The sequence below is a fragment of the Myotis brandtii genome, unplaced genomic scaffold, assembly GCF_000412655.1.
Source record: "Myotis brandtii unplaced genomic scaffold, ASM41265v1 scaffold137, whole genome shotgun sequence".
Taxonomy (NCBI): Eukaryota; Metazoa; Chordata; class Mammalia; order Chiroptera; family Vespertilionidae; genus Myotis; species Myotis brandtii.
The window spans coordinates 1,585,372-1,601,756 of record NW_005354874.1 but is presented as its reverse complement, the minus strand read 5'-3'; the positions used below and the strand labels follow the sequence as shown (position 1 = coordinate 1,601,756).

Sequence of the window (16,385 nt, the reverse complement as noted above, 5' to 3'; positions counted from 1 at the left end):
GGTGGGCGGCTTCTTCTTCTGGGGGCTTCTTCTTCTTCTGTGCTTCCAGGGAGGGTAGTCAGTTAAGTGTCATGCAAAAATAGGCATCACCAATTGCAGAAGCCGGGTGTGGGGCAGGGAAGCCGCAGCTGGGGAAGCTGGCTAAGGCTGCTTCCCTTCCCACACACCTGGCTTCTGTGATCGTCCCTGCACTGGGCTTCTGCAGTCACCCATTGCAGAAGCCGGGTGCGGGACAGGGAAGCCGCGGCAGGGGATGCTGGCAGCAGCTGCTTCCCTGACCCGCACCCAGCTTCTGCGGTCACGGATCACAGAAGCTGGCTGCAGGGCAGGGAAGCCACGGCCCTGGACGCTGGCCTGACCCGCACCCAGCTTCTGCGATCGCTCCCGCACCTGGCTTCTGTGATCGCCCCTGCCCTGGGCTTCTGCGGTCACCGATTGCAGAAGCCGGGTGCGGGACAGGGAAGCCGCGGCAGGGGATGCTGGCAGCAGCTGCTTCCCTGACCCGCACCCAGCTTCTGCGGTCACGGATCACAGAAGCTGGCTGCAGGGCAGGGAAGCCACGGCCCTGGACGCTGGCCTGACCCGCACCCAGCTTCTGCGATCGCTCCCGCACCTGGCTTCTGTGATCGCCCCTGCCCTGGGCTTCTGCGGTCACCGATTGCAGAAGCCGGGTGTGGGGCAGGGAAGCGGACACAGACAGCGATGCAGAAGCCGGATGCAGGGGCAGGGAAGCAGCTGCTGCCAGCATCCCCTGCTGCGGCTTCCCTGCCCCACCCCCCAGGCTTCTCCGATCACCCTCTGGTGGCAGGGCAAAGGTGGCCTCCAGGGCTGACCTTTGCCCTGCTCCCTGGCTCTTGCCTGCGCCTGGGTTTCTGATCACTGTCTTCCATCCTTCCCCTTTCACCTCCCATCATTGTGAGTATGCAAATTAGCCGCCATCTTTGTTGGTGGTTAACTGCCATCTTGGCTGGCAGTTAATTTGCATATCGCCCTGATTAGCCAATGGGAAGGGTAGCGGAGGTACGGCTAATTACCATGTTTGTCTATTATTAGATAGGATGGTTTCAGGTCTTACATTGAAATCTTTAATCTATTTTTGAGTTTATTTTTGTATATAGTATAAGAAAGTGGTCTAGTTTTAGTTTTTGCATGTATCTGTCCAGTTTTTCCAGCATCATATAGTGAAGACACTGGCCCTCCCCTATTGTATGTTCTTGCCTTCATTGTTGTTGATCAAATGACCAGATAAGCATGGGTTTATTTCTGGGCTCTCTATTCAGTTCCATTGATCCAAATGTCTGTTTTTTGTGCCAGTACTATACTGTTTTAATTACTACTTTGTAGGGTAGTTTGAAATCAGGGTGTGGGATACCACTAACTTTGCTTTTCTTTCTCAAGATTGCTTTGGCTATTCGGGTCTTTTGTGGTTCCATAAAAATTTTTAGGATTATTTGTTATAGTTCTTTTAAAATGCATTAGTATTTTGATAGGGATTGCATTGAATCTGTAAATTGCTTTGGGTAGTATGGACATCTTAATACTAGTATTTTTTCCCCAATCCATGAGCACAGCATATCCTTTCATTTATTTGTGTTATCTTTAATTTCTTTTATTAATTTCTTATTGTTTTCAGAGTACAGGTTTTTCACTTCCTTGATTAAACTTATTTTAGGTATTTTATTCTTTTTGATGCAGTTGTAAATGGGACTATTTTCTTAATTTATTTTTCTGATAGTTTATTATTGTGATAGGAACACAACAGATTTCTGTATATTAATTTTGTATCCTTATAGAATTCATTTGTTCTAATTTTTGTGTGGAGTCTTTAGGGTTTTTTATTTATAATATTACTAGAGGCCCGGTGCATGACATTCGTGCACTGGAGAGGGGACCCTCAGCCTGGCCTGCACCCTCTTGCAGTCTGGGACCCTTTGAGGGATGTCCAACTGCCGCGGAGGTGGAAAAGGCTCCCACCACCGCCACTTTGCTCGCCAGCCATGAGCCCGGCTTCTGGCCGAGTGGCACTCCCCCTATGGGAGTGCACTGACCACCAGTGGGCAGTTCCTGCGTTGAGCATCTGGTGGTCAGTGCGTGTCATAGCGACCAGTTCCGCCGTTCGGTCGATTTGCATATTAGCCTTTTATTATATAGGATGTCATCTGCAAATAGTGACAGTTTTACTTTTCCTTTCCAATTTGGATACCTTTTATTTCTTTTTCTTGTCTGATTGCTGTGGCTAGAGCAATACCATGTTGAACAAAAGTGGTGAGAGTGGGCATTCATGTCTTGTTTCTGATCTTAGAGGAAAAACTTTCAGCTTTTTACCACTGAATATGATGAGTGGGCTTGTCATATGTAGCCTTTATTGTGTTCAGGTATATTTCCTCTATACCCACTTTGTTAAGAGGTTTTATCATAAATAGATGTTGACTATGGTCAAATGCATTTTCTATTGAGATTATCATATGATTTTTGTCCTTTATTTTGTTAATGTGGTGTATCATGTTGATTGATTTGTGGGTATTCAATCATCCTTGCATTCCTGGAGTATATTCCACTTGATCAGGTTTATGATCCTCTTCATATATTGTTGAATTCTGTTTGCTAATATTTGTTGAGAATATTGCAACTATGTTCATCGGTAATATTTACCTATAATTTTCATTTTTTGTAGTATCTGTCTGGTTTTGGTATTGAAGTAATGCTGGCCTTTTAGAATGAATTTGGAAACATTTGTTACTCTTTAAATTTTTGGAATAGTTTGAGAGGCTAGTTATTAATTCTTTTTTAAATTTTTGGTAGAATTTACCTGTGAAGCCTGGTACTGGAGTTTTGTTTGTTGAGAGTTTTTGAATACTGATTCAATTTTGTTACTGTTGATTAGTCTGTTCAGATTTCAGTTTGTTCCCCATTTAGTCTTGGAAGATTATATGTTTATGAGAATTTATCCAGTTCTTCTATGTTATCTAATTTGTTTTATAATTGTTTATAATATTCTCAAGATCTTTTGTGTTTCTGTGGTGTTGGTTGTAACTTCTCTTTCATGTCTGATTTTATTTATTTGGGCCTTCTCTTTTCTTCTTGATGAGTATGACTACAGTTCTATCAATATTGTTTATCTTTACAAAGAACAAGCCTAATTTCATTGATCTTTTCTATTTTTTAAATTTCTATTTTGTTTACTTCCACTCTGAATGTAATGTTCCTTTTTTCCACTAACTTGGAGCTTTGTTCTTTTTTTTTCTAGTTCTTTTAGTGTATAAGCTTAGAATTTTTGAGATTTTTCTTGTTTCTGGAAGTAGTCATGTATCACTATAAACTTCCCTCTTAGACCTGCTTTTGTTCTTTCCCATAGATTTTGGAACATTGTTGTTCCATTTTCAGTTGTCTCAAGGTATTGTTTACTTTCTCTGATTTATTCATTGACCTATTGGTTGTTTAGTAGCATGTTGTTTAGCCTTCACATGTTTGTGTTTTTCCAGTTTTCTTTTTGTATTTGATTTCTAATTTCATACTGTTGTGTTTGGAAAAGATACTTGTTGTGATTTCAGTATTTTTAAATTTATTGAGACTTGCTTTGTGGCCTAACATGTGCACCATCCTGGAGAATGTTTTATGTTCACTTGAACAGAATGTGTATTCTGCTGTTCTTCTATGGACTGTTCTATTAAGACCATCTGACCTAATATGTCATTTAAGGCCACTGTTTGTTTTTTGGTTTTCTGTCTGGATGACCTATTCATTGATGAAAGTGGGATGTTATTGTAATATTGTATTACTTTCAGTTTCTCCCTTTGTGTCTGTTAATGTTTATTTTATATATTTAGGTACTCCTAAGTTGGTTGTTTAGATATTTACAAACTTTATATCTTCTTCTTGGATTGATTCCTTTATCATTATGAAATGTCCTGTGAGTCTGAAATGAGTCTCTAGTAGGCAATATATGGATTTCACCTTTTTATTCATCCAGCCACCATATGCCTTTTGATTGGAGCATTTACATTTAAAGTAATTATTTATAGGTATATCCTCATTGACATTTTGTTAATTGTTATCTGGTTGTTTTGTAGTCCTTTTCTTACTCTCTTTCCTTGTGATATCATGACTTTTTTTTGGTGTTATGTTTGGATTCCTTTCTCTTTACTTTTTGAGCTTTTTGGTGTGAAAATAATTTGTTTTAAGTTTTCTTTAAGTGGTGGCATAAGCTCTTGAAGAAAGGGAGGTCTGTGGGTATATTTGTGTCTACTGAATGCCTGGCACAGGGCCTTGCATTTAGTAAGTGCTTAATAGACAGATTAAATTAAGATGTGCATATGTATGGACAATGATATTGTATTATAATTATTAAACTTGCTAAGTGACTAGAATTTAATTATTCCAACCACTAAAAAGAAAGGATAATTATGTAATGTGATAGTGATGCTAATTATTGCTACAATGCCAGTCATATTATAATATATAAATGTATCAGATTAATATGTTGTACACCTTAAATTTACACAATGTTATATGTCAAATATATTTTAAATAAAAAAGGAAGGAAATGCATATGTAATTCCTCCCTTTTCCAGACGGTTGCTTATCTTTCAAAAAGATTATTTACCAAAAAGAAATTTATTTCAATAGCATTTTAAAATTTGATTTAATTTGCCAAAACTATATTTAGACAGTTTTTCAGTAACACCTGATATACATAATGTAAGATACATCTGTGTTCTCTCACTGGCTGTGGAAAGGTAGTATAGATTGAGAATTAGAAGGTCAGAAGGAGGAAAACAGAAGGAGGTTGAATTTATGCTTCAGTTGACCTTAACGTTGGTCTTTTATTACTTGTATTTGCAGTCTCTTTTATTTTTAAGGAGAAACGATGAGTCCAGGGGTTAAATGGCAGCTGGCTGGAGATCAGGAGAAGTAGGCTTCAGTTCCCCTTCCTGAAAGTGTTCAGGCATGAAGGAGGGACTGCTACTTTGCTTCTGGTCTGAGGCCCAGTGATGTCTGATTTTCTAGGTCTTTTATTTTCCAGGTCTTGGCTCTGGGTAGTCCTAGAAACCTGAGATCTGTGAGGGTGTGGCCATGGCTTACCAGGAGCATGTTTAAAGGTGGGTGAATTAAACGTGCATAGGATGAGACCAGGCTTTTGCCTTAATATTTCTGAGGCAGTGATTGGGATGTTTGTCATTCCTTCTTGGTATTTCAACCTAACAGTCAGCCACAGGTTTTCCTCTGCCCTTCTGCGGGAGATTATCTAACAAGGCTTTGCTACCAAAACTTTTTCCCAGGGACCTTTGTCAGGAGGGCACAAAGCAGCCTTCCCTGTGGGAGTGGAGTCACGTGACAGAAGAGCCAGTGGGGGACCATTGCTGAGACATTTACATGTGCCATGTGGTCATTGCTTTCTGGGGCCCAGAAGGCAATGGGGAGGCAGGCAGGAATCCATGTTTTTGCTTCCTTCTTGGAAGTAACTGTTTCTTCTCTCTAGTACTCTTTTGTGTCACAAGCATTTTTGATGGCTTTGTCTCTTGAGTAATGTCTTGAATAAAGCCCTGTTCTACTCAGACTCAGTGTGTAGGTCACCTAAGCGGTTTAGCCTCCCTTCCAACTTTCTTCCCTGTTTTATAGCAATCCTTCAAAGTGAAACTTCAAGTGGTTGTCTGCACTTGAGGTTCATTTTTTTTTTCAATTCTCTCCTCTAATTTACTCTTAAAATCTCCTTCAGTCAGGCCTTTTCCTCCATTACTCCACCAGTCTGTTCTTGTCAAGATGAACAATCACCTTTAAAATCCAGTGCTCATTTTGTAGTCAAAAGCAGCATTTGACGCAGTTGCTTGAATGACTTGCTCCCCCTGGAAATACTAGCCTTGATAGACTTCCAGGATACCATATTCCCTGGCTTCTTCCCACCTCACTGGCTGCTCTTTCTCAGTCTTTCTTTTCTTTTAATGTTGCTCATCTCCCTGACCTCTCAATGTTGGCCTAGTTCTTGAACTTTTCTCCTTTTGTGTATTATCATCCAGTCTAATGGCCAACGACCATATATATTCTGACTCCCACATTTTTTTCTCCTACCTGGGCCTCTCCCCTGATCTCAGTTATTCAACTGCTTGTTCAAAGTCTGCATTTGTTTGTGTAACAGACATCACATATTTAGCATGTCCAAATATGAGCACTTGATCTTGCCCGCCCTTTCCCCACCTGCTTCTCTTGCAGTCTTTTCCACATAGCAAATGGCAGCTCCGGCCTCCCAGTGGCTCAGGCCAAAATCTCCGAGTCATGCTTGACCTTGACACTCTTTTCTTTTATATCTCACCCACATCCAAAGCAACAACAAAACCAACAAAAAACAACAACAGTTTTCTTCTTAGCAACTCCAGTACTACCAACAGATTTAAAGTGCTATCATCTGTAATCAGGATTATTGCAGTAGGCTCTAGCTGGCCTCTTGTTTTTTGCTCTTTTGCCCTTTATTCAATTCTCAACACAGGAATTGGTGTTCAAACCTAAGTCAAATCATGTGTTATACTTCCACTTTAAACTGTCCAACTGCTTCCCACCTTACCCAAAGGAAAAGGAAAAGTTCTCATGAAGGGCCTATGAGGCCTTTTATGAAGTGCTCCTCTCCTTCCCCTTGGACTTCAGCACTTGCTTTTCTTCCTTTACTCATTCAGTTTTGGTTATATTGGCTGCTTTGATGTACTTCACACATGCCAGGCCTACTCCCACCGTAGAATCTTTGCTTGAGTTGCTTCCTTCCCCTTTAGCTCTCTGCCCTTAGTATTTCAAGCCCCTGCCCTTATCAGCTCTTTATTCAGAAAATTCACTTGCTCACTGACATCTTCTCTGGCCGCTTTATTTAAACATGTAAATCTTCTCTCAGACAACATTTCCTCACCCCTTCCATGTTTTATTTTCCCCCATAGTATATCTTATTGTCTAATATTTATTGCTTTTATGTAGTTATTTTTCTTTATTTTCTACCCCACTCTACTATGAAATTCCATGAGAGTTGGAATTTTTATCAGTTTTCTTCACTGATATGTGGATGATACTCATAAGATAGCAACCCTGATGTTTGTTGAATGAATTGATGTGAATGAAATATGAACAAATAAATACATTCAGGTGGTGTCTGACTCAGCTTGGGCTACTATAACAAAATAGCATAGACTGTGTAGCTTAAACAACAGAACTCTCAGCTCTAGAGTCCGGGAAGTCCAAAATTATGGTGTCCACAGATGTGGGGTCTGGTTAGGGCTCTCTTCTATGGTAGGAACCTATGAAGGGTGTTGCAAAATAAGTATCTGGCAAAACACACACACACACACACACACACCCACACCTTTTTTGCTGTGTCCTTACTTAGCAGACAGGGAGAGCACTCTGGTCTCTCTTTCTCTTCTTATAAGAACATTAATTCCGTCATGGGGTCCCCACTCTCATGACCTCATCTTACCTTCCCCAAAATACCATCACATGGGTTTAGGGCTTTAACATAGGAATGTATTTGGGGTTGGGGTGGGGGGCAGACATTCAGTTTATAATAGGTGGAGTGAGCTAGTTAAAGTCCAGGTGAGTCAGGGCTGAGAGGAAGTTAAGGGGAGGGTTGAGAGTGGTATGTTCTGATGAGAACAGAGGATACCTGGGACTTAATTTGGGATGTTATGTGGTGGTCTCGATGAAGTATTTAACTTCTCTTTTGTATAAAGTGGGGACTCTTTATGCTCATTCTTTGGAAGATAGATGAAGACAGATAAGTCATCCCCGAGGATGCTCTGAAATGATGAGCAATGATTCAGACAGTGAGAGGCAAAAACTGGTCAAGGAGGAAAATGCATTGCTCTTAGTTCTATTGGAATCCCGAGTCTTCAGCCCACTCTGGTTCCTTTATCTGCCTCATTAGGCAGTGCTGTTTCTCACTTACATGGCTGAAACGGTGGCTTCTCAGAAGCTTTCTGTCCTTATGAAATAAACTTTCATAATCTTGTCACACTCAGTAAGATTCTTAGAGGGCTCAGGGTAAGGAGCAGCCACTTAAGCTGAAATAATTTGGGATATAACATGTAGGGTTGGGAATAAAGAGAAATCTTTTTGTGAATTACGATTTCTAGATATAGAGCATAGATAAAACTGTGACATTTGTAAACATCCTCTTAAAAGCACTTCACTCTTTGAACTGTTTAGTTAGTAAGGGTGGGGATGAAATATTATTTATTTACAGATAACAGAGCATATAAAGTGTCAGCACTTTTCCAAGAACTGAAGTGATTATCTGGGACAGGATTTCTATTCGGAAATTGTAGCTTACTCTAATTAGGTCATTTCATATCTATAACATAAAATATTAATACATTATTTCCTACTTTTTACATAACTAAAATTATTGGTGGTCCAAAATAAAGTAGAATTCTGAATTATGCTAGGTCAATTCCTAGAAAGTCAGTTCAGTGTGACAGCTTTGGTTATCATGTATCTTAGAGATTTTATTTTTTATTAACGTAGGTATAGCCCTGAATGAGGCTCTCTCTGCTGCATCCATGTACCTAGGGGTCATCTGCAGGCACCTCAGTGCACCTGACGGCTTGCAGGTGCAAGCCATCAGTACATCTCCCTTCCTGCTGCATACCATATCCCCAAAGTGCCACCCAAACTGGTGGCCTTTAAATTTTGCCCCAGCCACCAAGCTCACAGAAATGCCTCCAGCACCCCAGAAGAGCTCAGGGTATCATGAGGAAAAGTAGGTCTTTCTCTGAAAGAGATTGCAGACCTGGGTTATAGTGCATCAAATGAACCCCAAGATGTTCTTTTGATGTTTATACTTTCTCCGAATTCTTTTTTCTTTTTTTTTCTTTCTTTTTTCTTTTTTTGCCAAATACTTATTTTGCATTGCTTTGTTGTTGTTTGGTGAAAGAACAGACTTCTAACTTAAAAACACAAGGTGAAGAGATGGTAGAAACAGAAGCATAAGATCAAGTGATGGGTTAAAACGCCAATGCTATGATCCTTAATGTAATTCTCCCTTTGATTGTTCTCACTTGAAAGAATGCCTTTCCTCTCTATTGTCGAGTACTACCTGCTGTCAGTTGGAGAGGGAGTTAAGTTGAGCAACTTGTCAAAGACTTTCTAAGCTCCCTTCATATGGTTCACAGAAACAGAGCTGGATTTTCATTTCTTCTCTCATTCAACAGGAGTCCCTTTCATGTTTGAAAATTGAAAACGCGTGTTTTTCTGTGTGGAGCGAGGATGTGTGTGCCCTGTGGCACACCTGTTTCTAATTTCCTGACTTGAAAGCAGAACCCATCAAAAGGAGCAGAAAAACAATTTCTTTCTGACACGCTGCTTCGTGTTCCTTACCGGACTGAAGGCCTTCGTGGCTTTGCCATCTTAGTTCCTTCTTTAGAAGGTTCTTGTTAGAGGCAGAGTTCACTGAATACAAGCATTGCCTTTTATAGCACAGGGCTGTTCTGGGTATTATTTTGTTGTGGTGGTTCTTTTCAGCTCAGGAAATTTACTTGAAATAAGATTTTTAAAAAACACATAGAAGAGTCTTAAAATATTTAAATGTAAGATTTAGCTGGGCAGTCTATGTTGAAAGAGTGTATGGAAGCTGATCAGTTAGCCCATTGGCCAGGACTAGGGTTTAGTTAAGCATATGAATGTTTAAATTCCAGAGCACTGTTGAATATAAATCAAATATTTCCAATGCATTACTTCAGATTTGTGTGTACTTTAAAGTCTTGCCAGCTTAAATGACTGTGAGACACAATATGTTGACTTGGAGATTTGTAAATTGATAATTTGTTGCTATGAAAGTTGTACATGGTATAACTCATCACTTTCCGAAGGTACACAGTATATATGATGTTGGCAAGCTGTTATGAAAAAAACCGATGCCCAGGAAATTCAGGGCTTTAGCTCTCAGTGCCTGAAGTGTGGATCTTCAGTTCCTATCACAATTCCCTGGCCATTTGCTGTATAAGGGGCATGTTCTTTATACCCAAACTTTGGTTTTGGCCTCCTACTTTTGAGAGTTATTTGGGATAATAATCTTAGTGGAATATGTTCAGAAACAGTTTCTCAGGCTATTTTTTTTTAAACATGTACTTTTCTCTCACACTTTAGTATGTCAGAATCACCTGTTAAAATGTAGATCATGAGCCAGTGAATCTGGGAGGAGGCTGGGGTTCTGCATTTTTCAAAGCTCCCAGGAGGTTCCAGTGCTGCTGTTTTATAGATCACACTTTAAGTAGCAGGACATTTCCATAGACAAAGTGGTCTGTCCTCAGCTGTGCCTTGCCTATAACACTCAGTCCATACAATTTACCAGTCTCTCCTGTCATTGTGTTTTGGTGAATCTGAAGCTAAGGAGATCTGGCATATATCCTTGACCCTAGATATCCCTGAGAGCATTAACAGATATGTTAATAAGTGACCACATGGACCAGCATGGATAGGGACCACGGGATTATTGTGCTAGCAGAAAATACATTTATGTTTCCAGACTCTTCAGGACACACTTAGCTATCATACACATTAACCAAGGTTCTTGTTGCAAACAGAAGTGGGTAAAACAAACTGTTAACTCTAAAAGGTGCTGATAGAGTGGTTAGAAAGACATTATATTGAATCAAATATTTTATTTTAACCAGCTCTGTCCATGGTGGCTGGTTAATCTGGGCAAAAAGATTTATTGGTGAATTGTGGAGAAAAAGTGGAGGCATGTAAATGTAAGATGTAGAATTTCAGTTTGCATTTTTATTCACTTGTTATTGAATACATGTCATGGTTCTCATTAGTGAATCACAGCACAATCTAGCCTACAGTGTAACACGTCATGACCAAAGGATACCTTACATTTTTTTTTTAGTTTTTTTTTCTTTATTGAATAAGATACTACAAATGTGTCCTTTATTTTAGAATGTTTTGTTCATATCATGAAAATTTATTTGTATTTGTCTTTTGGCTTTGGTGAAAAAAAATTTTAACGCACAGGCTAATAGAAAGAAAGCATGGTTAGCCATTAAAAAAAATCTGAATTAGCCATCAAAGAATTAGAGACTTCATTAAAATTCCACAGTGGTATTTTAGGTCTACACATACCCACATTGGATGGGAGAGCAGGTGCATTCTGGAGTAGGTCATGGGCTTGGGACCCAGACTTGCGTTTGAATCATAATGGAGGGAGCAGGTTGAAAGGGTATGTCCACCTGTCCCAGGACTGGGACAGCTTTCTTTATGGAGGGAGACATACAGATATGCTAATTATCATTGATGTTATCACTTTGTACCATTGTATCTCCTGTTAGTTGGGACTAAGTGTTGTATGTTTTGTAATGCTGTGGAGTTCTGTTTCCTCCATCTCTTTCTCTATAGTCTAGCTCTGAATGAGAATGTTTTCCTGATTCTTCATAATTTCCTGGTAAATTATATGTGTTATAATTCATATTAGTCATTGTTTACTAATATTGCTGATAAAATAATTAGCTCCTGATTGAATTCCACTATGAAAATGTGGTGGTTTCTTCTCAGAACTATAAAAGACTATGTGACCCCTATAGCTAAAATAGCTAATAAAATTCATGTCAGAGGATAATAAGGATTTAAGATTTATTGAGCATTTGTTTCATCCAACTTCTTTCTTATCTTTAAAATTTAGATATACTTCTGCTTTTCCTGTTAAACTTTGTCATGCTAAAGTAAATTTAGTGGAATATAGAAATACTGGAGGCCCGGCGCACGAAATTTGTGCACTGGACGCCTGGCCTGCGTCCTCTTGCAGTCCGGGACTCCTCGCTCCTTACCACCTGCCTGCTCACCGCTTCTTACTGCTCGGCTCGCTGCTTCTTAGCGCTACCACGGAGGTGGGAGAGGCTCCTGCCACTGTCGCTGCGCTCGCCATCCGTGAGCCTGGCTTATGGCTGAGTGGTGCTCCCGCTGTGCAAGCACACTGACCATCAGGGGGAAGCTCCTGCGTTGAGCGTTGAGGTCAGTGCACATCATAGCAACCAGTCATTCTGGTCATTCTGCCATAACGGTCACTTAGGCTTTTTTTTAAAAAATATATTTTATTGATTTTTTTACAGAGAGGAAGGGAGAGGGATAGAGAGTTAGAAACATCGATGAGAGAGAAACATCGATCAGCTGCCTCCTGCACACTCCCTACTGGGGATGTGCCCACAACCAAGGTACATGCCCTTGACCAGAATCAAACCTGGGACCCTTGAGTCCGCAGGCTGATGCTCTATCCACTGAGCCAAACCGGTTAGGGCGCTTAGGCTTTTATTAAATAGACTAGTAGCCCATGCACAAGTAGCTTTCTGTCACTTGCCTAAGCTGGCCACCCGCCCACTGCCTGCTCATAGCTTGCTGCCATGCCCTCCTGTAGCTCTCCACCACTTGTAGATTGGTCGTGACGTTATGGCGTAACGGATAATTAGCATATTCATCTCTTATTATATAGGATAATTTTCTTAATGGAAATGTTTTTCAAATACTTGTCTTACACATCTTCATTTGTGTGATTTGTCTTATCTGCTTTGATTTCATTTTACATCTTAGTAGTACTTCTTCTTTGTAGCTTTTCACATCAGAATTGTAACTCTGCATATTTTGATGCATCATCAAACAGATTCTGGTTACTTGTTCTGCATTGGTAAACCAGAGCTAGTGCTCCTGCTTGTTTAAGAGCTTTAGATATTTGTGCTGGAGGCTCTGTTCTATGGGAGATAAGGGTGGTTTTGTTGTCAGTGAGAACAGCACCAAATGTTAGACACATGGAGTCAGTAATCTCGGTACTTGAGTTCTGGATAAGAAAGAATTCAGAGCCAAGACTCAAACTATAGAAAGTCATAGAGGTAGAAGAAATGGGCTCAAAAAACAAGTTACAGAGACAAAAGAAATGCCCTTAGAGCTTAGGAGAAAGGTAAAAGTAATATGCCTGAGTTTGGGGGGAAGAGGAGAGGGAGGGGAAAGGTGTAAGTGTGCTCCCAAGAAGGAGGGCTTTTAAGGGTGGGGATTTTAGGAGAGGCCCTAGGGGAGGATCTCAATAGAACATTGATCAGCTTTCCAGGTGTGTCCTTTCAGGGACATGGTCTCTACTGATTGGTTGGCACCAGGGCAAGGGGTCATTAGTCAGTGCAGCTGATCCTGATGTCAGTCATGGCAGCACTTGTCAGGTTTTGCTGCTTTTGTGGTCCTGGAGCTGAAACACAACGGAGGCCTAGATGTATTTGATGTGGGTCAGAACCTCATTTCCCTGGGGACTAATGCTTACGGGCTATTCTCCAGCTCTTGTTTGTTCCCCTCTAAGGGGGTCTAGCCTGCATGACTCGCAACATGTCAGGGGAGCGTCCAAGTCACATGACCAGCAAATGCTGGGGGAGGAAAGGTTATCCTGGGGTGAGGTCCTCATTTTCCCAGTTCTGCCCATTGCTAGGCACATGGGGCTTTCCACCCTTTTGACCTTCTGTACCTGGCCCATCATCCTTGCTCTGCTCATGTCTGTCCAGCTGCCTACCACGGTTTAATTTTAGTTTAGTTTTAATGAAATCCATTATAGTTTTCACACATTTCTATTACTGAAGTAATTAGAATGCTTCGGGCTGCAGATAATAGAAATCACAACTCAAACTGACTTCAAGAATAAGGAATGATATGATTTCATATGAGGAAGTTCAGAGGTTGGTGGATTCCAGGATTGGCTGGTTTAGGGGCTCCTCTGATGACATAAGGATCTAGGTCTCCATGTTTCTCATATGCTCTGTTGTCATCATTTGAGACCTCTTCCTCAGGCTGGTGGCAGAATGACTTCTGCACTGATAAAAAAACAACAACAAAAAAACACACACTCATCACATAAACATCTAGAGCAGTGGTTCTCAACCTTCCTGATGCAGTGACCCTTTAATACAGTTCCTCATGTTGTGGTAACCCCCAACCATAAAATTATTTTTGTTGCTACTTCATAACTGTAATTTTGCTACTGGTATGAATCGTGGCCCTAGTCCAGGCCTCCCTCCTGCTCGGAGTGATAAAGTCGAAGCCGCCTCCACATGTCATTACTGCACACAGTGGTGCAGGTCACCTGTGTCCTGGCCACACCATCCCCGTGTGGGTTAGCCTGGAGAACACACTCGTAAAGGCAGAGCTGCTGCCTCACGTGGGCCTTGGCCTGCTGATACGTGCTTTCTGGGTTCACTCCATCTTGAAGCCCTCCAGCAGACAGATCACAATGAGGGCGTGTCCCGTATTTATTTCTTCTACCCTCACCCCACCCACCCACCATCCCTCCACTCCCCCCACTTAGCACACATTTATACACCCAGATGTCCGACTTCTCCATCCATCATTGATCCAGCTACATGCCTGTCCATCCACCCACCCGTGCACACATCTTTGTGCCCACTTGCCCATCCATGGCTGCTTCCAACTCTCCCAGCAAGTGCTCTCCCGCACCAGTCCTGTGCCGGTCCTGTGCTAGGGTCACGGGGCATGCAGAGATTAAAATGAATTAAGTTTACAATGTTCAAGAAAATCTTGGTCTAAGTCTGTATTCACTCCAGGTCACCTTCCAGGTGACTATTTGTTGAGCTCCTCCTATCAGTCAGGTGTTTCAGGCACTGGGCACAGATAGACACTGTTACTCTACCCCCTCCCACTTTACAGACGAAGAAACTGAGGCTCAGAGGTTATAGTGCAGTGGTTCTCAACCTTCTTAATGCTGCGACCCTTTAATACAGTTCCTCATGTTGTGGTGACCCCCAACCATAACATTATTTTTGTTGCTACTTCATAACTGTAATTTTGCTACTGTTATGAATCGTAATGTAAATATCTGATATGCAGGATGTATTTTCATTGTTACAAATTGAACATAATTAAAGCATAGTGATTAATCACAAAAACAATATGTAATTATATATGTGTTTTCCGATGGTCTTAGGCGACCCCTGTGAAAGGATCGTTCGACCCCCAAAGGGGTTGCGACCCACAGGTTGAGAACTGCTGATCTAGAGAGATTAAAAAAAATCTCTTTGTAGCTCTTTTCTAGGTGTGAGGAACACTTTCTTTAGAAGCTCCCAGCAGACTTCTCATATTTTATTGATTGGCCAATGTTGGGTCACATGCCCATTCCTGAGCTAATCACTGAAAGGGAAATTAACCATGAATTAATCATGGGCATATGCCATGCCTGTAGGCCAGATACATGACTGTGGGTGTGGAGAGTAGAAAGCAGACAGACTCAGGATTCTATTGGCTATGAGAAGGAAATAGATATGCAGGTAATCACCAGTATCCTACTAAACTTGACATTTGCCATCATTTTGTGATTGTAAGTATGACACAGCTATCATTTGTTGAGCATTTGCTGTGGTTAGAAACTTTGCTAGGTACTTTTTACTGAGTGATTCTCATTTTCAAACAAGAAATCTGAGGTTTTTAGTCCAGCTAGTGTGGCTCAGTGGTTGAGCGTTGATCCATGAACCAAGAGGTTGCTGGTTCGATTCCCAGTCAGGGCACATGTCCAGGTTGTGAACTCGATCCCCAGTGAGGGGCCTGCAGGAGGTAGCTGAATGATGTTTCTATCTATCTCTCTATCCTTCTCCCTTCCTCTATAAAATCAATAAAAACATATTTAAAAGAAAAAAGAAATCTGCAGTTTAGAAAGGTCAAACAGTGTCCGAATGCCTAAAGAACTTAAAGAATCTTCACTCAAGGATAGTGGAGAAATGTGAAAAAGATGGGCCAAATTGAAATGTAATTACCCATTGTTCTACTAAAAATGTTATAGGTTAGGGATTTACAGTGTTAAAAAATGTTTAGTTGTCATTTAAATTTGTCCTTACTAAAGCCATGCCTCTTGCCATTATTTTTGGCTAACAGAGCTGGCTGTGGAAAATGGATGTTTTATTTTGAAAAATCAAATGCACTAGATTAACTTCCTTCCCCCCCCCCAAAAAAAATACCACCAAAAAAGCGCCACCGCAAAGTTTGTTTATATCTTCATTTCACTCAAATTGAATAGATGAAATGGGATCTGGCCTTTTTTGTATTGTTTATGTTCTGCTTTGCTTCTTGGTTCTAGGGCAGGATTCCTGGTTCTGTTTGAATTTATTTTCCTCTCAAGTATCATTTGCAAGATTATTATGGAAATTAATAAAGAGAAAGTATTTCTATTCAGTAAGCATTGTGATTGCGTTAATATGACATAAAATAGTATTTTACTAGTATTATAAAATACCTTTTAAACATGAGTTTCCTTAACCTCATGTACTTTTTTTTTCTTTATTGATTAAGGTATTACATATGTGTCCTTATCCCCCCATGGCCCCACACCCCCCCACTCATGCCCTCACCCCCCTGGTGTCTGTGTCCATTGGTTAGGCTTATAT

At 40.8% G+C, this 16,385-nt stretch overlaps 1 protein-coding gene across 7 annotated transcripts in view; it reads left to right on the top strand.

The window, feature by feature from the left end:
- The window catches only part of TASP1 (taspase, threonine aspartase, 1), a 231,256-nt gene that overhangs the window by 119,740 nt on the left and 95,131 nt on the right, over window positions 1-16,385 (top strand). Inside the window, exon 11 of one of the 7 annotated variants that reach the window (XM_014535030.1) lies at window positions 5,024-5,099. The exons of the other annotated variants lie outside the window; for them this stretch is intronic. Within the exon in view, the coding sequence (XP_014390516.1) occupies window positions 5,024-5,099 (76 nt within the window). The remainder of the gene's footprint in view (window positions 1-5,023; window positions 5,100-16,385) is intronic. 7 annotated transcript variants of the gene reach the window in all.